The sequence below is a fragment of the Zonotrichia leucophrys genome, chromosome 1, assembly GCF_028769735.1.
Source record: "Zonotrichia leucophrys gambelii isolate GWCS_2022_RI chromosome 1, RI_Zleu_2.0, whole genome shotgun sequence".
Taxonomy (NCBI): domain Eukaryota; kingdom Metazoa; phylum Chordata; class Aves; order Passeriformes; family Passerellidae; genus Zonotrichia; species Zonotrichia leucophrys.
The window spans coordinates 50,964,272-50,990,909 of record NC_088169.1 but is presented as its reverse complement, the minus strand read 5'-3'; the positions used below and the strand labels follow the sequence as shown (position 1 = coordinate 50,990,909).

Sequence of the window (26,638 nt, the reverse complement as noted above, 5' to 3'; positions counted from 1 at the left end):
CTGAAAGTTAATTCTCTCTTTTCTATATCATTCAAATTCTCAATTAAATAACTGAAAAAACAGCAGAAAGGGGAAAAGCCAAGTAACAGAATTAGGTAAAAGCCCATTCCTACAAGGCAATAGCATTGCTGCTTCTATTAGGCTGCTTGTTGAAGGCATCTGTCTTCAGATTAGTAAAGTGGCTTGGACTCTTTGGAATTACATACCATGTGCAGAAGGAAACAAAGTTTCATTATTAAAAAAAATTCACTTGAACAGATACCCTTGCTGTAATCTACAATCATTGATACCACATTTCCAAGAAAATACCCTCCCATGTTCCTAAAAGCTGTCACTCCAACACCAAGTTCTGCATAAAAAATCGAAATCCAATTCGTGATCTGTACCACATTCAGTAGCTGATGTGATACCAGCTTTAGGCCTTTATATTAATGATAAAAAAGTGCATTTCACCAGAGAGAGAGCAGGTTTCCATAAACAGAAAATGGAGTAGGATGAGCATAAAAAGGATTAAACAATTGCAGTAAGGCAAATATCCCAAGAAGGCAGAACAGCAAAGACACATACATACATACATGGACTTCCCAGACATGTGGTTTCCTTTACTGAAATCTATTCTTTTTTCCTTTTTTTTAAAATTAAACTGCGCCGTTTTTTATTAGTGTAAAATTACACCAACAGCATCCCAGCTATCCCAGACGACTTTAGTAAGTGTTCAGACTTGATGCTCACCAGTACAAGTCCCGAGAAAATATGTTCCAGAACAGCAGAAATGAAGGAAAACATAGAAAAGAAAATGGGAGGGACAGCTAACCACAGAGAAGCTGGGGAAGGGTTACCAGAGTGAGGTCACACAAACCTCTGCTTACCCCTTGCTCAGATTCCAGCAGCTCTGTTTTGACTCTGACTGCCGGCATCCCATCAAGCATTAACATTCTGTTCTCAAAGGCGCTGATGTCCTAAGGCAAAAAAAGGACAAGGTTAATAAAAAAATTATGGAAAAACCACTTGTTTCAATTCACTGGTTTAAGTTCTACAGTACTGTAGAAGTATGTTTCTTTCAGCGGAAATGAAGTTAACGAGGAGGATGTAATAGCAATTTCAAGGAGTAGCTGCCAAGTTACTACTTCTGCTACAACAGTAAATACTCTTTCAGTTATCCTTAAAAGAGAATTAAGTCTTCGTAAGCAACAAGGAAAAATCATCTCCAATTACTATTTCGTAATTTGAAATTAATTACACAGGTACACGTATATTAATTCCTTGCTTTAGAACTGAAAAGGAAAGCAGTGGTGTCAAACAGTTTGAAGGTTTTGGCAGTATGCTTAGATATAGCTGATTTCAGTCAAAACACTTGTACTTCTGATAGAGAAAGCTTTTATGGAGAGAAGTTACAGTGAAGGCCTGTACCCACACATATTACAAATTAATACACAATTGCTCACATTTCTTACCATTGTCTTATAAAGTTATCAGCATTTGCTAATGAAAATCTCTACACACCTCTGAGACAAAAGAAATTATCTCAGAGAGATAAAAAAGCAAGTTAAAAACATGCACTGTCCATGTAGTTATGGGCACTATATGCTGAGAGCTTCAAGCTGGAAAAGAGTTGCAGAACTGTGGTTCTCTGAATCAACATTCCTGCTGTTACCAGAGCAGTTTATGAGGACATACAAAACAATCCTCTTGTGCCTTCAATTCAAACAGCACCTCAACCTGAATCAATTTTCTACTCCAGCCAAGGCTCAAGGCTGGTGTTTGAAAGCAAGTGTCTTCAGCTGCCATTTAGTCTGGATAACATGGAGAGAATAAAAACCATTTTATCCTTCAAGTTAGAATGAGAGCAGACACCTTGGTCAGTGCTACAGAAATCTGGAGACATCACACCCATTTTTCAAACAATGTAACTGGAGCACACGCCACCTACAAGTGACTCATTCACAGTCAGTTATTATTATTAATCTGCAGCCCTGTCTGGAAGACTCTAGACTGGAAACTCACCTCTGCTCTGGTACCTCATAGTCCTCTAACTGCATGAGAATGGAAAAAAAACACATTTTCCCTGTGTTTCACAGGCAGCAGATCCATTCAGCACTGCATGGTGTCATTATTCGTAAGGAATGTATTCATAGCCTATTTCTTATCATGGTTGCTTCAGTGGAAGTTTAAGGAAAATGGTCTATCAGAATGGAGCTTCCAAAAGTACATTTTAAAACCTTAAACTACTTTAAATAGTTTCTTTTTTCCAATTGATACATCTCATCCCAGGACCTCCACTTTTCAGGATATAAATACTGCAGAAACTGTTTGTTTTTTGCATACTCCTTTATTGTAATTTAAAGAACGTGCTGAAAAAGGAAACTGATATGCCCAACATGCTGCCAAAAGCAGAACAAATTATCTGCTTAAAATCCCTGTCACCCTCACTTTAAGTCCTGTGTATTTTAGCACCCAGAGCTGTGGTTACTTACTATAGGACTGGAAGAAGCTTGATGGTAAAGCAGATAAGCAAGTGCAATCTCTATTTCTTTCCTTTAAAAGTAGATGTAGATCATTCACAAAAAGCTCTAAGGGCTTAGAGTTATAAAATTTCAGATTGAACAACTAATTTTCAGCAGGACACCTGTGCATTCAAACATGTGAGAATGGAAACCCATCAAGCTATTGAGATGTCTCACTCCATGCTATGGTGCTGCTGTGCAATTACTGTACTTTTAAAAGCTGACACAAGAAGGGGAAGAAAAACAAGTTCTTCCTATGTTTGCTGAGCAAATTATTTTGTGCACCTTGATCTTTATTCAGTGTTTGAGGCACAAGGTGGAAAAAACACAGGAAGTGTCTCTGATGCCTCAAAGAGGCTGGATGAAATGGTACCTGACTTTACATCTTTCTCCCCAGCAAGGGCCCTGCACTGTTTACTTATTAGCAGCAGACCTCAGGTGTCACTGAGCCCCATCAGTTTGGCTGTGGTTTGAGGTGGATAAAGAGCAGAAGCCAGCGTGGCATTCCTGGCTCCCCCAGTGCCTATTTTGCAAGCTGAGAGGTCCCTCTGCTTCCTTGATTTATAGGCAGCACAGTTGAATTTTACAGCAGGATCAGGAATACACCATCATCAAACACCCCTTAGGCTGTTTAGCTCATAGACAAAGAAGGATGAGCTGATGCTGCACCGTGTCCCTGAGGAAGTTCTACCCATCTGAGCAAAGGGATGAGGCTGGCTTACACAGGAGGCACAGGCAGAAGGAGGGGGGAAGACAAAGTGCCACGGAGGAAAGGCAGGTTTAATGAACTGTTAGAATCTGATTAGAGGCTAATGTCCCTTTTAGTGCTTTGTACCAATTTACAGCTGATATACTTGAACCATTTTTTCCCCACTGGCTGTGATAAACTCATTAGTTTTAAAAATGCAAGCTAAACAGAGCCTTTGAAGTTTAAAACTGATAAATCATGAAAACCTGACTAGTTCATGTACCATTTAACACATTTACATTTAACTAAATTTTCATCGTGTTCTCTTCTCCTTTTGTTCTCCAAAAGTCTTATTTCTTAAAAGCAGCCTTTCGAGTGCTGGTCTAAAGAGCAAATACTCTGGCTGCGAACTGCTCTGCCTTTCAGGTAATTTATAATTCACAGGAGCAATAATCACAGGAGTAAATTATTTCCAAACTATCTGATCTCTTCTGCATTTATAACTAGAAGTACGTTGTGTGACACATCCTGAGAGGCCCCTGCCGAGAAGATCCAGTCTGTGTGTGATCACAGGGACAACACAATCAGCCCAAAGTCACCCAGAGAGCTGATCCTTCCGAACGGTGCTCTCCTGCCATAACCAGTGCTTGCACCACAGCATGTTCAAAGCCATGCAGCAAACCAGGTACAATTGTTGAAGTTTGCGAAGAGTGGGCTATCACCTAAGGCAAAGGGGCTTGAGTTACTCCCACTGGGGCTGGAGATATGAATTGAGCTTTTCCAGGAGCCTTCAAGGTCAGGCAAGCAGATGGAGCATCCACAGCAGAGTGAGGCCAGGCTGCTCCAGTGCCCACATTAACTGATGACACTCGTGAGACCCACCAGCAGAGATAGGTGACGTGATGTATTGAGCCAATGCATTATTCAGGCAAACTCATTTTCTTCATTAACTGTGGTAGCTAAATTCCAGCCCCCAAAATCGCTCAGGTGAAGGGTACCTTAATTTGTGTGACAGTCCTTCCTTTTCTAGTCTCCCACCTCAACCCTCCTGGTGGACTCCTTTACCACCTTCGTAAAATGCACAGCAGATGTAGGTCCTCAACCAGGCAGACAATCAAGCCAAACACTGCATGACCTTACCAAAACATCTGTTCTCTCAGATGAGTAACTCATCCTAAAAGAGATAATGCTCTCTTTCTCAGTGCCATCCGCTGGAACCTGCCACTAATCACTTTTGGACATTTTTTCCCTTGAAATATTAATTAAAAACACAAATCATACCCAGGTCTGTATGGGCAACTGCTACTAGAGCCGTTGTTCCACAAGACAGAGAAGCTTTCAAGCTTACAAGCTCTTCTGAGAAGCTGTGGCAACACCAGACTCTGCCGCTCCTAAAAAGCCTAAATTTTCAGCACCTCCACAGCCATCGCTGGCATTTTCTTCATGAAGATAGCTTTCCATTGCAACTTTTAATCAAATTATCTTTCACTACTTTATAGGAACAAAAAATCCCCCAAAATCTCATTATTTCATCCTGACGCAAACTCCCTCAGCATCCTATAGTGTTTATTTAACTATAAATTGAAATATTATGATATTTGCCATTCACAAGAAGTGCTAAGGTTTTGTAGGCAACTTCTTCACTTTGGGACACACTGCAAACTTTTAACAACCAGAGAGTATCTGATGCCACAACAGACTCCTGTTCTGAGATACCACCAAAGACACCCTGAAACCCCCTTTATAATTTCTTCTAAGCATAAGATGACAGAAACCAGATATCCCCACTCCACATCACAGTTTTTTCTCCCTCTCCAAGATTTTCACATCTAGCTGCTCAGTACTAAAGCCCTACTCCTGGTAAACTCAGAAAGCAAGCACTGAGCTCAGGCTTCAGAGCACCCAGAACTCAAACCTCACATTTCCGGCATAGATTGACAAACATTTACACTCCTGTGAAAGAAAGTCTCCACATTCCACTCCTGAACACACAAGCAATACAGAGGCAAGGCAGAGGATGCTTGATACTGCTGCCACTAATGAAAGGCTTAGTCTCACTCTCCTCACTGAAGAGAACTTAGTTCTCACTGAAGTGTGAACAGAGTTGCGCACTGGTAAGACAGAGACACTCATGGTTTTTTCATGCTTTTTTCATGGTGACCTGAAAGGTTCAGCTGACAATTCAGTTTTTAAAACTCTGGTGGGCTTGACCTTAGGCATCTACCATATGGCTATATCCATCCAAGCCACTGCTACATTCTTCCTCTCCCTCAATAGCACAAGGGAAGAACAGAATATAGAAAAGATCAGGAGATGAGATAATTACAAGAAAATCACTTATGGGGTACTGACACAGGCAAAATGGACTTGATTTCAGGAAAATTAATTTATTGCAAATAGAGTTGGATGGTGAGAAACAAAGGCTAAAACTAAGCACCTCCACCCCCAGCTGCCTTCTGCCCAGGCCCAGCTTCATTCCAAATATTCCTTTACTTTTCTGTACAAACTTAACTTTTAACATGACACACTTTGATTTTGAGAAATGAAGTAATAGTTAAGAGAAGAGCAGTCTCAAATTCACCATTCAAGCTACAGTGAAAAGTTTCAAGCTTAATGGGAGTACCTTTGAACAGCTAAGAGCCATGAACAGTTTTCAGGCAGTCCTTCTGACCCAAAGCTATGACACAAAACTTCCCTTGCCTCATCTTCAGGTTTTTTTACACAAGTTTTCTGTATCTACAATAATTTCCTAATTCATCATTATATTTTTGGGGCAATTTTTGTTATAACAATGTTCTTGACAGTGGATAAACACAGAGCTTTAAGTCTTGCTTATTTATACAGACATCTTAGAAATATCTCTGAACTAACCATGAAGTAACCTATGTCAGTTACATGCCCTATAAATAAGATTACCTTGTTAATTTTTCCCAACAAGTATACCCAAATTTATATTATTCTCTTTGCTTACATTACTACACTAAAGTTATTCATCAAAGCAAGAGTCAGCATAACACACCAAGACAAAAAATGTGAAGTGATCCACTCAAGGTAAAGTAGAACCTTTTAATGGTGTGACTAGGTAAGTTTTTCAAAAGGTGAAATTGTTATTTTCTCTTAGTTTCAAGGGATAATAGAAAAAATGAAGGATTAGCATCTCTTATCATAGGCAAAGGAAGCCAAGGAAATCTGTCAACTAACTTAGTTTTCTTAAGACCTTTATACACTATACAATGAGATCTGTTATTCACTTTAATGCAGTTCTCTCTAAGATGAAACATACCAGTTAGAGAAAGTATATTCATGTGGCTAGAAGAGAATCACTTAACTGGGAGTTCTGCCAGGGAACTGGGGGTAACAGCCCATGTCTTGCCATAAGATCTTCATCATATGTAATTATATCCATAGCTGTGTGAAATGTTCATAATGAAAGCAGAGATTCTGGTAGTTCTGTATTTTACTCCAAACTTGGATTTTCAGTTCACCAGAAAACTACAGTTTGCCTTTACTGATGCTTCAAGGAAAGCCAAAACAATGTGTGCAAAAAAAGTGAAGTACAGCTTTAGACTTCTTACTATTTTCATATGAAACTGGGTGGGGTTGATTCTAGTTCATTTCAATTCAAAATTAATTTTCTTTGGTGAGAAGGGACACAGACTGCCAGGCATCCAGTGAACAGGGAGGCATCACAGCTCTAAGCTTTTTAGGAAGGATTCTGAGTGTGGTCTCCTATTACAACTGTGCCTGCCAGGTAGAGCCCAAACCTCAACAGCGGCAGTGACTTGATGCTGTCAGTGCCTGAGGCACACGCAAAGAGTTGGCCTTCAGCACATGCTCCCAAGCTCAGATCCTTGTTGGAAATACCAGACCAGCAGCTGTATCCCACTCATACCAGTACAAAGATGTGCACACGCAAAACAAGTTTCTCAAATTCCTAGTCCATTGCCTAGATCTCTTGAAGAAAATATTACTAGTTTTGCAAACAGCTGACTTTCAAAATTATGAAGTACTCAAATCCTAAGGATGTAGCTATGGTGTAATTTGCAACATATTTTTACAGATCTGTCTCCAGGAAAAGACTTCATGTCCAGACAACATTCAGTGAAGATGACAGAGATGTCAAATTTTGCTGCTAAAATCTTTTTTTATTAGCTTTAGGTTAGTTTTAGGGAATATAAATAGAACTGAAGAGATGTGAGCAGCTTCCAGGTGACAGAGGATCATCAAGTGCATTGGCAACTAGAGGCCAATCTGCTGTTTCTCAAACTCAGCATGCAACCCTAAGCTTTGATGGCTTAAAATCCCTTTACATCAGCTCTGCTGTCCCACCAGTTTTAGTGCTTCTACAAAGAACCATGGATCCTTCGTGTGGTACAGAATTCAGACAGAATAGGTGACAACCAACAGTACTTACACCAAAGCCGCACATTTAACTTTCATCAACATTAATGGCTTCATTGTTTTCCTTCTAATACAACATGCACAGAATATTTGATTTTTGTGAATATCGATGGATTAATTATCTGTGGATTTTCTTAACCTTACACTTAGAAGTCCCACATAATGAAAAAAGCCCAACCTCTCCATCAAAAAAAGAGAGGGAAAAGAGCCATCATTTAGGAGTGGCACATATTTAAGAAAGGGTACATGTGCAGAAAGCATGTACTACGTTTATCTTTCACAAGAATTATTCTAAAAGACATCTTTTTAGAACACTTGATACGTAATACTAAAATAAACTCTTGATAGTTTCTCCTTTGGGTTTTTTGAAGTACAGACAAGTAGTAAAGACTACTAACAAGCCAAAACTCACTACTTTTTCCCAGAAACCCAACAAAAACAACAACACCACCACCACCTTGGTAATTGAATTAAATTATCCCTTCTCCTCGACCACTATTATAAGACAAGTGTTTTTTTAAAAACTCTTGCTCAATTTCCAGAGCAATGCTCTAATACCGTATGTCAACTGCCCTCAAAACTGAAGAAGAGCTTACAGAAGAGTTTGAAGATGAATAAGACTTAAAATTAAAAACAAACCTCACCACCACCTGGCAAAAAAAAATTGGAACAGGAAACAGAATAATTTTTCTAGTATTACATTGACCAAATTTGCACATATTACTTAAAGGTTACCTTCACTGTTGTCTAAATTGTGACTATTTTGTACTTGCTGAGCAAATGAATATTAAATAGCATTGCCCAGGAGCTTGCCAGCAGATACACAGTGACTACAATTTTACTCTGAATTCTGACTAGGCCTGCTCTGGTCAGAAAATTAACTGCTGAAAGCACAGGGAGCTGGCTGGCACAGTTCCCCCATCTTCCACTGTGCAAAGTCTGCTTCCATGAAGACAGATAAAACATGGATTCTGTGTGCTGGAGAACAGAAAGAACATTTAGCATGTAGCAGTAGTAGACAATTTAGTCCAAAATTTGTGCACGAGACGTTATGTGGCAGGCCAAACATTGTTGGCTCTTTGCCAAGAAGAATAAATGCTTTCTACAGTATCTGCTTGGCACCTTCACTCCATGCAGTCCAAAGAGATCATCACCTCAAAGCAACAGCACCTTCATCTCTACAACTGCAAAGCTCCAGAGGGAGCAGTGAAACAACCACGTAAGCACTTTCATAGGCCTGGGCATCATCACTTGCTTCAGAAATTAAGCCAGCCCTTGCCATTTGTGTTTCGAAGTAAACAAACACACTACCAATAATACTGTCTGTCCCACTGCTGCATGGGATCATACCCAACCCTTCAGCTCAGCAACCCAACTGAGGTTTTTGTCCTCCTCCAGTTGCCATGATCACTCTCCTAAAATAAAACATGGCAATAAACTGATGGTCAGGGCCAAAATCTGGATTCTTACAAAGCACAGACATTACAAACTGTATCCTCTGGACGAGAGCAATATAAGCTTACGCCAACGTTAAATACACCTAGTGCCTTCTAGCAGCTGAGGCACAGAAATGTTAGGCAACTGGCACTGCTTCCATGCAGCAGGTAAGTAAAGGTAATTCCTTGTTTCTCACTGATCTGGGAGCTCCAGCACAGAGGCAGAACAAAAAACGAAGCAAGGAAAAGCCAGTCTTTGTAACAACCAAAATTCAGGAATTTCAGCTAAGACTTATTTTTTATTTCAGATTTTCTTTGTTCACATGCAATTTTAAAACACTTTTGGGGTTTCTTACTATTAAAAATAGAGCAGTATATGACACCCATAAGAGAACAACTTGTTCCCAGCAGTGGCTCATTTCCAGCTCAGCCTGTCATGCTGCCCATGACAGGAACAGCAGCCTTGAGGAAGAGGAGGACACCTTGTGTGCATTGCACCTTCCAACACCAGGTATCGTAGGAAGGTTCCCACAGAGCCTCAGAAACCATCTGTCACAGTTCATGTACAAAGTCACAGATACCACAGGCAGTAAGTGGTGAAACCAAGTGCTCTTTCAATGGCCCTGTTCCAGCTGCCAGTTAGAGCTGTGACCACAGTCTCAGCCTCAGAAGCACAGTCAGACAGCAAAAGCATATAAAGCTCATTTGATTCAAGAACAGGCCAAAATAACACAAGATTAATTAAACCAAACCGAATGACTGCACACTCAGATGAAAGAGACTACACGCCAGAAACTAAGCATTATTCCATGACATTTCCCCACACCTTACATGCATGTGGAGGAGCAGCAATTGCTGGACCTGCTTCTCACCATGGAGCAAACTCGCTGCTTATTCTGACATGTTTAAAGAAAGGGTGTATGCTGTGATGAAACTCCCAAACTGCAAATGTTTAACACCCTGTCCCAACCCAATCTCTGTTTTATTTAACAACAGTTTGAGGTTTCCTGCTCCCCACACGCTTCAGTGGAAACTCATGAGAAAATACTAATATTGAAGCTGGTGAGTAGTACAAAGCTCAAAAAAGGGAAACCACAGTTCAAAAAAAGGGGAAACTCTTGACTTCTGTTCATTTAGTGAATAAAATACAAAGCACCTCAATTCATTAGTAAGAATTTTTAAGCATCCACCAATTTTTTTTAAAATTGTGTAAAATAACATTTTGATCTGACTGACTGCATCAACTGCTAGATCAAGCCAACCCTAACTACTCACAAGGTATCTTCTTACTCAAGACAGAATGATCAAAATGCTTATGTACAAAACTGTCAAATTAGATTCCACAAGCAATAAATTATAGTAGAATTAGGGCCAATTTTAAAGGCAATTCTAATTAAGTGCTAAGAATTTCTAATCAACAAGTTTTAAATGTCGCCAACATGCATTTCCCACAGATTCTCAAAGAAACCGTGATTCCTCAAACACGTTTGAAAAACAAGTGCTCTGCACAATATTACTGCAAATTATCAAAATAATGGCAAACTTCAAGATTAAAGAATAGTTTAAGTAACTGTAGACAGAGCCATAAAAATCTGGAAAACATCAGAAAGCAATATACAAGTAGCACACATGCTAGTACATTAACAGACACTGAACTTTCATTAAAACTTCTTTAAAAGGCAGAGATACTGAATTTGCTATATACAGCCAATCAAACTTGGCAGTTATATTAAATCAGAGGTTATAAACAAAATGTATGAGTGTGTGTCTAGGCAAAAGACAAGCTAATGCATAATTCATTTACACCAAGTCATTTTACAGCATGAAATATCATGGAAAAACTGGGGGAACAATGAATGCTATAGCCAAGTTGTTTTTTTCTTAGGATTGCAGGATATCTCCAGTTCAACCTCCTACCCAAAGCAGGTGCTAACTGGAAACCATGAGATTTGCACTGGAACTGTAACTTACACACAGAGAGAAGCTGGTCTCATGACAAGTCTGCTTGTCTGATGGGCTGGATATTGGTTGAAAAACAACTGGACTTTTCTACAGATTTGTTTACCAGGAGCTATCATCAAGCACAAAAATACAGACACAACCTCTGGCTATGCAAACTTGGAAGAGGTACTGGGGCATCACTCACACACCAACAGCCTTGCTACAGCCTTTCCCTAAGCACCCATTATTGACTAGTGTAGGCAAAGGAGCTAAGGTAGATGGACATTTGTTCTAACAGAAAACACATTTCTATTTTTATGTCTTTTCTTTATGTTTAATACACGCCAAAAACATCAAAGGTAAATCAGCTCTAAACCATGGCATTCTGGTCTCAAGCGCTGCACTCCAGAACGAATTGACATTCTTGTGCCGAGTACCTGGTACGGATCACTGCCAAAAGGCACCTAAAGCTAGCTAGGCCACTGTCTGTTCTTCTGCAGGGTTTCACTACCTGACATTTACTGCAGAGGTAAATGAGATGGCCAGCACACAGCATATACAGCTTAGTATGAACTTCAAACAATAACTTCAGAGCCTTTTCCCTTTGTTCCTCTCAGGGACTATTTGATTGCTGAACACACAGTGATACAGCCTGCCCATGTGTACTGCTGCTGCTGGCCAGCTTCAGGACTGGGAAAAATCACAGCCAAACAACAGCACCTGGCAAATCAACCTATTGCTGTGCTCACTGAAACCCTGAGAAGATTTACACCAAGCTATAAAATAAAACTATTCATTCTTACCTGCTTTTCAACTGTACCTTACATCAGAGGCGCTCTTTTGCAAAAGCATTTGACAGAATCATGTGTGACTGCTAAATGTGCACCACTGGGTCTTTAAATCCTCATTAGTGTTCTTGAAGTCAGAGCACCTGATTATACATTGCACAGCAGGAAGATCTAACAGAATGTTGTTATTTGTATCATCCTTTCATCCTGTATCAACCCAGCATCATGCTCTCTTTAAAAATGTCTAGTGACCTTACCCATGTCAAGGCTTTCAAGAAATAATGCACTGAGATAATTGGTTGCTTGGCATCATACACAGCCTTCAGAGCATGTGTCAAGCCCCAAGTCATACTAATATATTTAACATTTCTCATTAGGACATAAAAGAAATCGCGCCTGTATAAATCACATACTTATTCCCAACACGTGGCTTAGTTACACTGTGTAAAATGATGAAAACGATTTCCTGTCCACATTAGCTATGTCTCACATAGACTAAAATGCTTTTATTAGATTTACTTTGCACCACAAGAACTGGATGGGTTAAGTTGCTCATATTTTTAAACAACGATCTCTGTATAGAGATAGAGTGTTATGTGCACTGCATCTTTCTGAAGATACCCAGACCTTGAACATTAATAACATGACAAACTACCTCCATCATTATTCTGGTTGCTGAAATTCAATAAACATTACTAAAATATTCTCACCACTAAAATCACAGACACAGTTTTTTCAAGAGCAGTGTTTATCAGACACTGAATGATGCTGGACACAAATCCAGTGAGTGATTCCCTCAATCAATGTAGCTGATTGACGTGAATGCTTTCTATGCTGAAAGCTCATGCCAAGTCACCACCCCACATGTAAAGTAAAAATAATTTTAAGAATTTTTTTCACGAAAACATACCTTTTCTTAAAAATCACTCCTCATGGGACTTTAACTAAAAGAATCTGGGTTTTCTGATGAAAAGCACCAAAGTTACATCACAGTTAGTGCTGTTTTCTAAAATGCTCATCCCCTTGCTCAGCACCATCAAGACTTCCATCCAGTGTCTGTGAGCATGTCCACGCCTTTAAGTGTTTTGAGGTATACTCTATACTGTCTGAATATAATAATGAATTCATCATTTCAAGAATTTTAGAAAAAAACTTGGTAATTTTATTACCTATTTGGTACCAAGGAGAATAAATTATCCACTCTTAAGTGAAAAATGCAAAATTCCACCATTATTTATTTTAAAGTTTAAAATGGTCTCTGAAACATTCAGGGGTGAGTGGTGGTTCCCGTTTGTATTTTGTCACTTGTTTGGGAGTTTATGGTGGTTTTGTTCTTGTTATTGTATTGGTTGGGGTTTTTTTAGTAATGATAACTCTCAGTTGGTCACATGCCTAAAGAATAACAGAACTCTAAATTTATTTGCAACATGAAAGAATACTTGCAGAAATCAATGGACTAATCTCTTACTTCAAAGCACAAATTTAAGTATTAACCAGAATATACCACAACTGTGAAAAGAAAAAAAAAAGAAGTCATAGCACCCATTCCACTGTGAGGAACTACTAGATTAATCAAAGACATCACTGTTAATACTGTTATGACTATATCTGATTATCAAGTCCCATAGAACCCTACTCAAAAGGGCAAAGCAGGCCTTTTAGAACTAGAAAAAATCCTTCCCATTCTGCCATACAACTGCTTCAGGGTCAGATATAAAGGTCATATTTGGATTGGATAGTTTTTGCTGAAATTTTGCAAGTGGATACCAGTAAGCACTTCACATGCTCGTCACTCTGAAATGCCTACTAAGAGATTAGTAGTAATGTGCACCCATGCAGGGCAGAATCCTGGCTGACTATATGGAATGTTCCCCAGCATTCAAAGCAGTAGAAGCCAATATAGGAAATGCCCACCTTTATTCCTCATTAGCAAGGAATACAGGTTCATCAAAATGTGATAAGCATTTCTGAGTTGCTATCTCAGAAAGAGCTGAAGGCAGCTGACACTTCAGGGTACAGTAACACAACAAGCAGTAAATGCTTACTCCTTAAGATCTGTACAACTTGCAAACTTTTGCAACTGAAACCTTCAGGATATTTAACTAAATGAACAACAGTTTAAGAAAACCACCACAATCATGCTAGAGCAGATCAAGTCCAGCCCTGCTGAGAAGGGCTTGGGGATGCTGGTGGGTGAGAGGCTGGACATGACCCAGCCTGGGGCACTGACAGCCCAGAGAGCCAAACGTGTCCTGGGCTGCATCCAGAGCAGTGTGGGCAGCAGGGACAGGGAGGGGATTCTGCCCCTCTGCTCTGCTCTGACCCTACCTGCACGGCTGCTTCACCTCTGGGGTACCAGCACAGGGAGGACATGGACCTGTTAGAGCAAGTCCAGAGCGGGGACACCAGGATGTTTAGAGGGATAGAACAGCTCTTGTGTGAAGAAAGGCTACGAGAATTGGGATTGTTCAGCCTGGACATGAGAAGGTTTCAGGGAGAACTTACAGCAGCCTTCTGGTACCTGTAGTGAGCCTACAAGAAAGATGGAGAGAGACTTCTTACAAGTGTGTGTAGTGATAGGACAAGGGGGAATGGTTTCAAACTGAAAGAGGGTATGGTTAGATTAGATACTAGGAAATAAATCCTTTACTGTGAGGCTGGTGAGGCAATGAAAAAGGTTTCCCAGAGAAGCTGTGGATGCCCCATGCCTAAAGTGTTCATGGCCTGATTAAACGGTGCTCTGAGCAACCTGGCCTAGTGAAAGGTGTCCATGTCCACAGCAGTGGGGCTGTATCCTTAAAGTCATGTCCAGTTCAAATGATTCAATATTTCTGTCTCTGTGCAGGCAAATACTGGTAGTTCACTTAGGTTTGGATTACAGATAAGAGACTTGTCTGATACAAATGTACAGAGGGTCCAAAGAAGGGTATGAGAAAGCTGTCCTAACCCAGGGGGATGTGCTTCAGACACCATGGACTCTTCAGAATCCTCTCCTGTGTACACAGGGTCTGGTGCTGCATAGCTACACAGTGCAAATACTAAGTCTGGAGGCTAAAGTGAACTTTTCCCCTTGTTTGCCTAGCTCATATCATATTTAGGATTTTACTGCTGTTTAGGGAACAGTTACAAACACTTTAAATCACATTTGCCTGGTGTGATCTTTTATTTATTTACTCTAAAGATCCCCACGTGGGAGATTTCAGAGCCAACGGGGTGGAAGAATTTCAGTGTTTTAAAACACTTTCTGATGAAAACAACTCTGTTCTTATAAAAGATTCCTCGGTCTCTGATCCCATCAGCCTGGCACTGTGGAGAGACACCAGCAAATATAAGCAGATGGGTTATCACGTTGGTGCCCTTCCTTCCACACTGCAGTAACTGTTACTGATACACTCTTGTGACTTGACAGAAATAACACATTTACTAGCAACACAGAAAAAAAAACAACTGGCAAAAAGAAAAATCTAACTTTGTACATCAACTGATAAACAATAAGTGCTATATCCAGTATCCAGACGAAATCTGGCAGAACTAATGCCAGCCTGCATCTGGGAATTGAGTGGAGCACAGCATATCTAGTAGATTCACTAGTGATTGTCCATCACTGCTGAAATCACTGGAAATATGTTTTTTCATTAACAAAAGCAGAAGCTCACATAATACTACATTCAATAAATGTTGACTTTTTTCTGATAACCTGGTTTCACATTAGATAAATAAATGCCTTTTTTCTGTGCAACATTTTATAATTAAATACTCGCCCAGGCTCTTCCAGAAGAACTAGCAATTGACATAAGATTAATACAAAAGAATTCTTAAGCTGCATACAGCTCACAAAAACCAGAACCTAAGGACATCATTAACTCTTGTGGAAACTTGCTATGCCCAAAAGTAAATCTTTTCCTTCAAGCAAAAGTGCTAAGTAGCCTTGATCGTTAGGAAGTTTTGCTAAAGATCAAAGAGCAGTGGCACATTTATATTCAGAATAACATAAGAATCCCACTCTTGCTTGAAGCCAAATACACAGCTGAAAAGGATACAACAAGAGTTGATAGCTCTTATTAGCACCAACACTCAACTATTTACTTTTCCAGTGTTTCCTTGTCCATTTTCCATGCTGAAGAGAGACTATCAGCTGAAGTACAAAAACAGAAACTTCCATACCAGCCAAAGAGGGTATATTGGTTTGATAAAAAATTAAATCCTACAACCTTTTAACCTTAAAGCATCTTGACACCCACTTTGATGCACCCACTTTGAAATGACAAAGGCTCTAAAACCTTTGAAATTATCATTACCACTACAGAACTAACAGCAGGTATACTTGGTTTATAAATGCTTTCCATATATTTAAATATATAACAGAATAATTACCCAAGCTGTTATGAGCATCTTACATCAAGCCATGAATTACCATCTCATTTCACTACATGCAAGACATATTTTCAGAGATGTATGTTGCTTGTCCTCCCTGAAGAGCTTTGCAAGTCCTCAATAAGAAAGCATGATGGCTGAATGGATTCGGGTCATTCTAAATAAAGGTTTGGTTCCTTGTACATAAAAAGCCAGGATATTGTGAACTCTCTGGCTCTCTTTCTCCATATTAAAAAAAATAAAAAAATAAAAAAATAAAAAAAATTAAAAAAAAAGGTTACCCTTGCTTTCTGCAGAGATTATTAAGGCAATTCGCTTGTTTTACATCCTGTGATAAAATAAACTCCACTGTCATGCTGCCTGGAGCTCCTGTATCTCATCCATTATGTAAATCTCCAAAGAGTAGTTCAGCAAACATCATCTCAGTTCCACTGCACTTAAGACAACCTACACATCCAAGTTAATTTTCGTCTTCCTAAGACCAACAGGCACTCCTTAATTTGCAAGAGAGATTCTCACTGTCATCTCACTTCAGAACTACCTAATCCCAAGTCCATATATTTTAAATTAAACTCAAGACTGTACTCCAAATGTTTGGGGTTTGAGGGTCATACCATACTCTTTTTAATAAAAAGGAAAAACAAAGCCAAGGAAAAAGTAATGTTTTGTATCTTGCTATTTCTCAGACACCTTTTGTCAAGTGTTCAGCCATTAGTGGTTGGGGGTTTTTGTTTTTTTTCCATAATACAAAATACTGAAATACTTTTATATTACTTAAAAATTAAGGTGGAAACTCAGCAGATTTACCTATAATGTTTGAAAGTCTAGGCTTTTGTTTTCACTGGAGCTATGCCCACATGTCCATCACAGCTGACTGCAATCACAGCTGCAGCTGACTGCTATCAAATTGAACAACAAAAAATCTCAGTAAATAGCAAAGTTCAAAAGAAGGTGACAGCCTCAAAGCAGAGAACTTGCCCTTTCCAGACTCATCACCAGACCTCTGGACAAGAAAGACTTAATGAATCACCATGTGGGAAGCACAAGAGTTAGATTTAGATTAATACTGGGAGCTTGTTTTCTCTTTTAGACACATGTCCTTGGGTATAGGAAATACCATATCCAGTGGAATCATTATTCAGGTCTGTTAGCAGTGGGTATCAGTATTAAACTGTCCTCTACTTATGTGCTAGCTACTGAATTCTAACACATTCTTCTACACCACCATATGAGAAGTGACAAATTGCCATTGTTCAACATCACGCTCTCCACAGGATGTCAAAAATATTAAAATCCAAATGCATTTATTTCTACCACTAAATTCTTATTGTCAGATATGTAGGAAAAGGAAAACAAGAATACACAGTATTTCAGTATCTGGTTCGATGTATTTTAATCAGCACCACTGTTCAGATGGAGAGGATTCTTCTCCTCTTCATCACAAAGAAAAGATTAACTCCAAAATGCAATTAGTTGTGATGCTTCATAACACTGAGAATTAATATCTCCACACATGAGAAGTATCTTTTTTCCATGTGAACTTACATGCTTATAACTAATGACCAGAAAGGGGTCATTATTAAATAAGCTGAAGTAGCAAGTCCTGTATATCTGTTCTTAAATTGTTTTATCTGATGGACCATGCTCAACAGAAATGATGATTATTCTGTTTCTTGGAAACTGTAAACCTGAGAGTATGAATTTAAACATTTTTGTCCCCATTAGGCACTTTGGAAACTGGTGTCATACTTCTGAAAATACACACATTAAAATGGTCTTGTCAAGCAGCTTTGAAATTAAATGCCTCCCTCTCTGGAGCAGTATAAATTTAGTCATTACTAGAATTAGTGTGATTGTTCACTAAGTGCACTAGGATTAAAAGGTGAAATGATCGCGGTGACTGCTCTTGCATTCCCAAGAGACCGTGTGGCAGCAGAGAAGTCAGGCTGCAAGGGACGCTCAGGGTGTTTTGGAAACCCAAGGGCTGGAGAATGAGTCCAGCAGAGTGGAGTCTTGTGTACTCATAGTGTCTGTACCATCACATCCTACAGGCAGAACAGATGTCCTTCCAGGGAGGACAGAGAAATCCCATGGGAATAACAGCCCTCTGGAGATGCTTATTGCTCTCTGCTGACCAGCAGAAGACAGGAGCCTTTAGCAAAATTACTGAAATTGAAAATAACAAATCCAGGCATCTGCAATCTAGTTCTCTGAGGATTATGTCCCATCAGCTAGAACCAGTCCCCAGAAGAGATGTCAAGGCTGAAAAAGGAACTGAAGAAAGTGGTTTGAAACAGACAGTGGTTTGGAAACACCAAACCAGGTTTCTTCCAAGTAACCTAATTTGTGCAGCCCTGGGCCATGCCATGAGGTGAAACAGCCTGCTGGGCCAGGACATGCATGGAAGCATTTCCTGATCTAAGCTAAAGCAGCAACACTCTTGGCTCACTTCCCACTACAGCTTGAGAAAATGCTCGCCTGAAAACTCCTCACCTAGATCTTTAGGCTGTTTCCACCATTCCACTTCATATATGGCCTGCAAGATGAATTTTGGAGACAAGAGGCCACGGTATCAGATTCTGCTCCGCCTGAAATGCAGGAACTCTGTTTTTAACACATCTCTTCCTCCTAGTAGGGGAACACCAACACACACCACACATTTTTAACACCAGAAGCGGGAACCAAGGATGTCTTTGCCCACACTATAAAACTATTTGTTATTTTATGCTCACAGGCTAGTTTTTGTTAACTCTGCTCTCAGCTCTTGCTGATCTTTTCAAGTAGTGATCTTTTCAAGATGAAGTTTTTTGGATTTTTTTTCCACTCACAAAATTAATTAAAAACCAAAGAAAACCCTCAACCTGACAAAAAAACTCTCTCAAACTTGAAAAAACAAAGCAACATTTACACAAGGATTGTGATCACAGGATGCATTTGAAAGCTCCCTATGACCTTAAATAATCAGATGAAGTTACCATACCCCAAGCCTTATCACCAACAGCAGTAAGTAACACAAATGATAGATGCTAATGCATTTACTAAGTAAGATCACAAAGGGTTATTATTAACTTTCAGAAGTAGTTTAAACAGCACTCTGCAGAAGTGAGTTATGTCAGTAGGTGCTGAAGCAAGCTCTTAAACAGCTTTCACCTACATCCACAATTTACTACCCACAGATCATCCTCACCACCTATCTCTTTATGGAGAAGTGATCCAGGCAATACCAGCAGGATCTGCCTTTGCTTGAAAATGACATTTAGTAATTTTCATGACTTGAACTGTGAAAAGATCATTTTAAATATTCCACATTCTTATCACATTTTTTCAATTCTAGACAAACTACTTTCCTGTAAACTGCACTATAATATGAGCTGCCGTACTCCCCCACACATCACCTCACATGAAAATTGCTGCCATCCTCTTTTATACAATTCTCCATTCTTCCTATTTCAAAAAAATGTTCAATAAAAAATTTTAATTCAAAAACCAATACACCTGAAATATTCCACAGCAGCTCCAAGCAGAGCAGAAGTCTGTGCAGACACTGGATGGACACCCCCCACACCACTACTGAGCCAAAGACTTTTCTCCGAGTTATGAACAAAGCCTTTGGGCAACTTTGTTCTGACTATTTGAGAATACAAACTTATTTATAACATGTGAATATATTGGTATTGGTTTTAGAGCAAAGCTTGAGATTTTGCAGAAGACCAAGTTCTGACAGGGCAAGCCTAACTCACCCCGTGCCTACTTCCTATGCCTTTCTGAAGAGTCAGAGTGCAAAAAGACCACAGCTATCTTCAATCAATAAAATAACACTTCTGAAATATACTGCATTTTTTATAGATAAAACTTAAAAGCAATAGTTAGGATACCCCATGGATGTTTTACCCCCAATCCACACTGGCAGAAGCTAAATACAAAAACAAAACTCTCAAAAACATAGCCCAATTTTATTTAAACAAGGTCAGATCACAAGCCAACTGCTAAATATGATTTGTCCATAATCTACACATATGTGTGTCACCAAAAGAGTTAGGAAATGAAAGGAATGTAGCCAAGACCCAGGATCCATAAACAAGAAACCAAGAAACTGAGATTATGAAAGCATCTGTCTGGCAAAAATGAAGAAAATGAGCTGTGTAGAAAAAATTTTGCACTGCTGTTCATAAGGAAAGCCTAACAAGAACACCAGGGTCTTTCCAGAAATCATTCTGTAACTTTGTAAATGCAAGGGAAACAGGAAAGAGTTCATATGCAAACTCACAAAGCTGAAGTGGTTTGTTGCAAGCCACCTTAAATGCCTTTTTCTCCTTGGAAAATTTCAGTGTTGGAAATGACCCCAGCAATTTTTCAGTTGTGGGCATCAGCTCCAAATTCACCTTACCACACCGGCAGTAGGGCTGAGCCTAGAGTGAGCAAACCTGGAGCTACAGTGTGCACCGTGCACAGCCCTCCAGCACTCAGTGGGAAAGGACAGGAGCAAGAGACAGCCCAGTATGTGGTTGCTGATGTAAGGAACAGGAAAAGAAGGAAAATCACTGCTGCTCCTCCCTTTCCGCAACATTAGATTTGGGGAAAGGCTTTCCTCCCACTCTACAGTTTAAGCATTAGCTTTTACATTTTTCAGTGACAACAAGTAAAAGCAGATCTGTCCTGTGAATATGACTGAGCTCCAGACAACTGCCTGCTATCTATTTACATTGTGAAATATTCATTAAAAATCAACTGCTAAGGGACCCATCTTGATAAATGCTAGAGAACAGATGAAACCAACAGAACTTCACATCCCCATGCCTTGCTGAATGGGGCCATCAGTCATTTTTAAGAAGTCATTTGTTACACTGTTTTATTCAACTAATTTATAATCACAATGAATTAAGACAAAACATCAAACTACAGCCTCTTTGCCTGAGAGTAATCTAAACTGAAAAGCACATGACAAAAGATAGATTGATGGTCAGTGCAAAGTAATTCCCTCTGGATTAATATATTTCACCAAGTTGATGTTTCTAGTCATAATTATATTCCAAGAATCCACTGAATGATGCTAGATGACAAAGGCTTCTTAAGAGCAGCCACTTTCTTTCTAGAAAAACTGCATTTGTTTGCAATACAGAGGGGACAGCTGTCAAGAAAAACCAAACATATCATCACACTGTTACCACTATATTGGCTATGCAAATAAACCATAAAACTTCCTTGAAACCTTCTCAAATACATTTTACAAAGTCATTTTTTATCATGACCAGACTTTAAAAAGCATGAAAAAGCAAAAAGATGAAGTCCAATGAACCCAAACTCCACACAAAACCAGGGCAGATCCTGAGTGAGATGAGATGACCCAGGGGCTTGCCCAGCTGTCAGTGGAGCGTGGGGTGAAGCCCAAGGCCTACAACCAGTAGGTTCTGCACCCTCCCATGCCCTGCTACAAAGCAGGAGCCAGAGGAGGAGAGGCAAGGGCACATAAGAGGTTGGGAGGTTGATGAAATGGGGTGGGCTTTCAACAGTTAAAGAAACACCTTCTTGAGTCCCTTCCTCTAAACAGCTGAGCTAAAGTTTGCTCTTGGTTGGTTTGGTTTCAGCTTTTTGAAGACGTGACAGAAAATTAGGAGTCATCCTTATGCCATTAAACTCAGTGTTGTTCATCACTTTTCCAGCATTGAATAACTCAGAACATCATTAAACTTGATCAACTGAACTGCCCAGTGTTATTTCTAGAGGCTGTTCATGAAACCACAGTGTGAGTGGTGATTGCACCCATGGCCACTCATTAAGATCAACCCAGATCTGTGCTTTTCCAATCTGAACAATCTCTTTTTCCCCTTTAGTTTTGCTCTCTGAACTTCTTTCAGTCCTTTTTACCTGAAGTCTGGACCTTTATTTTGTCCAGAACCTTTGAGCTACAGTTTTTGTCAGTTACACATTTCCTTGCCAGCTCCTACCCAAGTCTCACTCCCCTACGCCCCCATTCAGCCACTGTACACTGAAAAACAAACTTTAAATATCTGATTCAACAGACAAATTAACCTCTGGATGCAGCTGTCAGTATTATGGAAAATGCAGAAGTATCATAAGCTGCATGTATTCAATATACACATTTGCTGTCAGGTTTACTTTTGCATATTTCTTTTTTCTGCTAGATATTCATCTAACCTCATTTTATGAGACAGAAAGAATTATGCTCACTTTTCCTTCATCAGTTGCATATATGCTTAGATATCACTTATTTATACAACACCACATTTACATATATTTTGAGGCAGACCAAAGAAGACCTTAAGTATCCCAATATAACATACAGTCAATGCAATACAGGCTGTTTTCACTCCCAACAATACACCAACATTTTCATGTCAGCAGTGAAAATCTTTCAAAACTAGATTAGTAGAGGAGCAATAAGACAAAAAGCTAAGGCAAGGTGCTGGCTGAAATCCAATCTCTTCCCTATTGGAGCCAGTACTTTATCAACTGATCTTAACAGTGACCACAGAGAAGCCTTCTCCACCTCTATTGCTTAAGCTTTCTGGAATCATTTCTTCCCAGAAAAGGAATTTTTAGCCTCGAACTTTGAATTCCTCCATGTAACCACATTTTTTTTCTTATTCAGTGACATGAATTAATCACGGTACTTTCCTTATATAAAAGACTGTCAGTAGGATTCAGAGCCCTACATTTGCAAAGGCTGCCAAACAGAATACATGTAAAGAAATAACTCAGAACCCCCTTCCTTATCTGCACATATTTAGAACAGCTTCCCCACAATTACTGTGGGATGTTATCAGAAGGGCATGAGAGAGTGGAACTGTGGCTTGACAAGAAAGAGGTCACCCTGTTCTCCAGTTCTTCCTTCCTCATTCCACCACTGTGTTAAACCAGAAAAGCAAAAGCAGAGAGAGGAACAGCAATACAGAGATAACAGAGATACAGCTCTCATGCAATTACAGAAACCTGCAAAAAGTCCAAATTCTTCCAAGAGTCTTTTGCTTTTGCTTGATCTGGAAGTCATCCCTCCTCTGCACAGACTCTGGGCATGACAGCCCCTCTCAAGAAATAAATCCGTAACTTTTTCTGCCCTGGTGTCACTTCCCAAACCAAATAGCTAAGACATAGCCTGTCCTAGTTACTTTTCAATCCAACACAGAACATTACCACACTACGGTAGTACTGCTCTGTGCTGGCTCCTGGACAGCAAGAGTAGTCCACTGTAAAAAAATTATATCCAAAGACGGCTTACAGATAATTAGTTTGGTTTTTTACCCTCTCACACTTTTTGTCAGTGAAGTGCCTCCCCAAGCTTGTAAATACAGGATTTTATCACTGCACTTTGGAACGATGCAAGTAAGGTTTGGAAAGTATCAGTTTTTCACTCTGCTATTCATAGCCAAGAGATCTGAGCGGGGAAGCGCTTGCTCTGCCACAACACTGGCCCATCCCAAGCTATCAGACATCGGTATGGGCAGCAGCCGCTGTCCCGTCAGCAATCAAACCAAAGGGAAATTCCTCAACATTCTGTGCTCTGCCTTTAGCAGGCAACAACTGCTGTCTCATGTGGGCATATGGGCCCCTGACCCCATGGAAAAAATTGTGTACATTTCTGCACAGCTACTACTACCACTTTGTCTCTATCAGGGTTTAAATTTGGCTCTGGGAGGCTGGAGGTGTTTTCTGGGACCTGCAGCATACAAAGCAGATGTTCTATGGATGCTTCTGAAGATTGTTTTGCCAGCTGTTATTTCAGGAAACAAAATTCAAAGACACAGATAATTCCCTCAAATCTCATGCTGCTTGTGCATTTGGAGGTAGCTGGAATCAGCACGCCCACTCTCTGTTGCAAACACTCAAGAAGTTTACACAAGAAGGAATTACACTCTTCTGTATCCAGGTCAGTAGTTCATAAACTGTAACACTTCTGAACCACTAAAAGCTTGATAAAACCAAATTATCACTGAGAAAAATAAGACTCTGTCTTCTTGAACTACTTTGCTAAGTTAATAGTACTGTAGACTTACATTTCTTGTACTGAACTAACACTGTGCTTTTGAAAAACAAAACCTGGGTTTTTTGCAGGTTTTTTGATAGCTTCCACCCCTGACTGGGATTCAGGGGTTGACAAAAGCTCTCAAGGAAACAGGCTTCCTACAATAACACCCCTCCTTGACTACTGGAGTTTTCAGAATGCTTTATTTAGCCAAGCGGCTGCACAGCATCCCCCTGGACTGTGCCCTGCATCCCAACTGTACCACACCTTGCAGTTGTCAATACAATTAATTTGCTCTGGTGTAAATCCACAGGCAGCATCATCTATGTTTAAACAGCCTCGGTAGGCATCGGTTATCATAGCATCCCAGAAAAAGATTATCCCTCATAGTCACCAATAACTCCGATTGGCAGAGATCAAGGCTTGGTGTATTAAAACAGTAGCCAGTCATGGAGGTCCACCAACAGCTTCTTCCTTTTTAATCATCACAGAAGACTCACAGTGCAAAACAACCTTCTCTGTATCACAAGAAAACAATGCACCAAGATAAGTTTCAAAAGGATCATGTCCTGTTTGACTTCTTAAACAGCACCTGTCAATGAGGCATCTGAGTGCCACTCCACAATATTAAGCATCACAGTCAGTAGCTATAATGGAAGACAACATCCTTCTAATTCTCCCTTCATCTTTGCACAGAAGAATGATGAACACCACTATGTGTGAGCCCACTCAAACACCTGGCTTCAAAGGAATTGCCTATTTCCTTAACATACTACTGAATTTTCTGCTGTACATTCAGGTATTGTCAGCAAATACTGCATTAAGCCACGGCTGTTTAGCTACAGTATTCCCCTGCCTCAAAGACAATACAGCATGCAAAGCTCAGGCCAGTTATTTAAGCTATTCTGTTTTATAACACAGTGTAAATTTTTGATACTGGCATTAATACATATAATGCATATGGCTATTAAAATGTCAACTAACTTTTATGGCTTTCCTCTTCATATGAATATTCAGTCATCCATTTGTCCCTAGATCCACTTCAATCCTGAAAAAGAAAATATTAAATCATGTAATCCATGTATTTTCTGAGAAGTTCAGTAATTTTTCAAGTATATTGTGTATGTAAATACAAAAAAATCTAACCACAGACATCTATTCCATAGTAAAACACAGCTCAGAACAGTAATTTTAAAAGCACTTAAAACAAAAATGGATAAATACAACAAAAAAAGTATATTGGAGAAAGCCTTATGTTTCCTGTTAACTAATGATTTTAGTCAAAGGTCTGTGTTTTTATCTTCTGAGCTGCTATTTCAGCTCACCAAACCCCAACTGCTTTAATAAGTCTTCTTTGTACCACTATGTACCAGTACCCTGCATTTGTACAGGTAAACTTTCCAGCAGCTACAGAGGATGAGCGTTCTTTACCAATATTTCAAACTGTATTGCCCAGAAATACTATGCACAGTCCCAACAGCAACACATTAAAAAACTGTCCAAGACCACCACAAAATCTGAATATGTATTTCTTTCAGGGTTTCCCATAGATACACGATCAGTTTAGTTATGAGGGCCACAAAGAACAGAGGGCTGCAGCATCCCTTCTGTAAAGAGGAGCTGAAAGAGTTGGGGTTGCTCAGCCTGGAGAAGAGAAGGCTCTGGGGAGACCTTACAACACCTTCCAGTACACCTAAAGGGACTACAAGAGAGCTGGAGGAGGACTTTTTACATGGGCACATAGCATAAGACAGTGTTTCAAAGGAAATGAGGAGAGATGTAGATTAGATGTTAGAAATAAATTCTTTACTGTGAGGATGGCGAGGCATTGGCAGAGGTTGCCCAGAGAAGGTGTGGATGCTCCATCCCTAAAAGTGTTCAAGGTCAGGTTGGATGGGGTTTTGAGCAACCTGACCTAAGGGGTGGCATGCCTGCCCACGGCAGGGAGGTTGGAACTAGATGAACATTGAGTCCCTTCCAACTCAAGACATCCTATGATTCTATGTTAATCTATAAAAGAAAAAAAGTATATAGAGATTCAAATATGTTTTGTGAGGCTCCTTCAGGTTTAAGAAAATGAACAAACCCAGCAGTCCAACTTTTTTTAAAAAGCCTTAGGGGAGAAAAAAAATCTTCAGACGTCTAAAATTTAAATAATAGACAGGATGTCTTAAAGCCCTTGACAGAATATGTGCATGTGTCTGGAAGCAAATGCTACTTACATATGTCTCTCTTAATAATGGAAATGGTGTGAAGTCAAGAATCCAAATCTGCTGTCAGATTTACTATAAACAATCTGCTGTTATTTTTCTGTCATTCAAAATAAGGTCATCCTTCAAATACTAGTAGAGCATCACCTGCCTGATTTTAAACCACATTCCAGTATTTCATTACTGCTGTATATACGACAACATGACAGGTTTCCAAATACTACACAAACTTTTACAGAGAAAAGAAGACAAGAAGCTCCCTTAAGAAAATAAAAATAGTCCATTCATAAATTGTGTTATTATCACACTGACTAA

The 26,638-nt window shown here is 39.6% G+C and overlaps 1 protein-coding gene across 5 annotated transcripts in view; it reads right to left on the bottom strand.

Moving 5' to 3' along the window:
• Positions 1-26,638, bottom strand: part of KLF12 (KLF transcription factor 12) — a 241,373-nt gene that overhangs the window by 146,443 nt on the left and 68,292 nt on the right. For 3 of the 5 annotated variants that reach the window (XM_064713400.1, XM_064713410.1, XM_064713377.1), the window contains exon 2: positions 870-959. In XM_064713400.1, the coding sequence (XP_064569470.1) occupies positions 870-935 (66 nt within the window). In that variant the 5' untranslated portion in view covers positions 936-959. Of the gene's footprint in view, positions 1-869; positions 960-25,097; positions 25,162-26,638 lie in introns of all 5 variants that reach the window. The other 2 variants (XM_064713382.1, XM_064713389.1) reach the window with 1 other exon arrangement.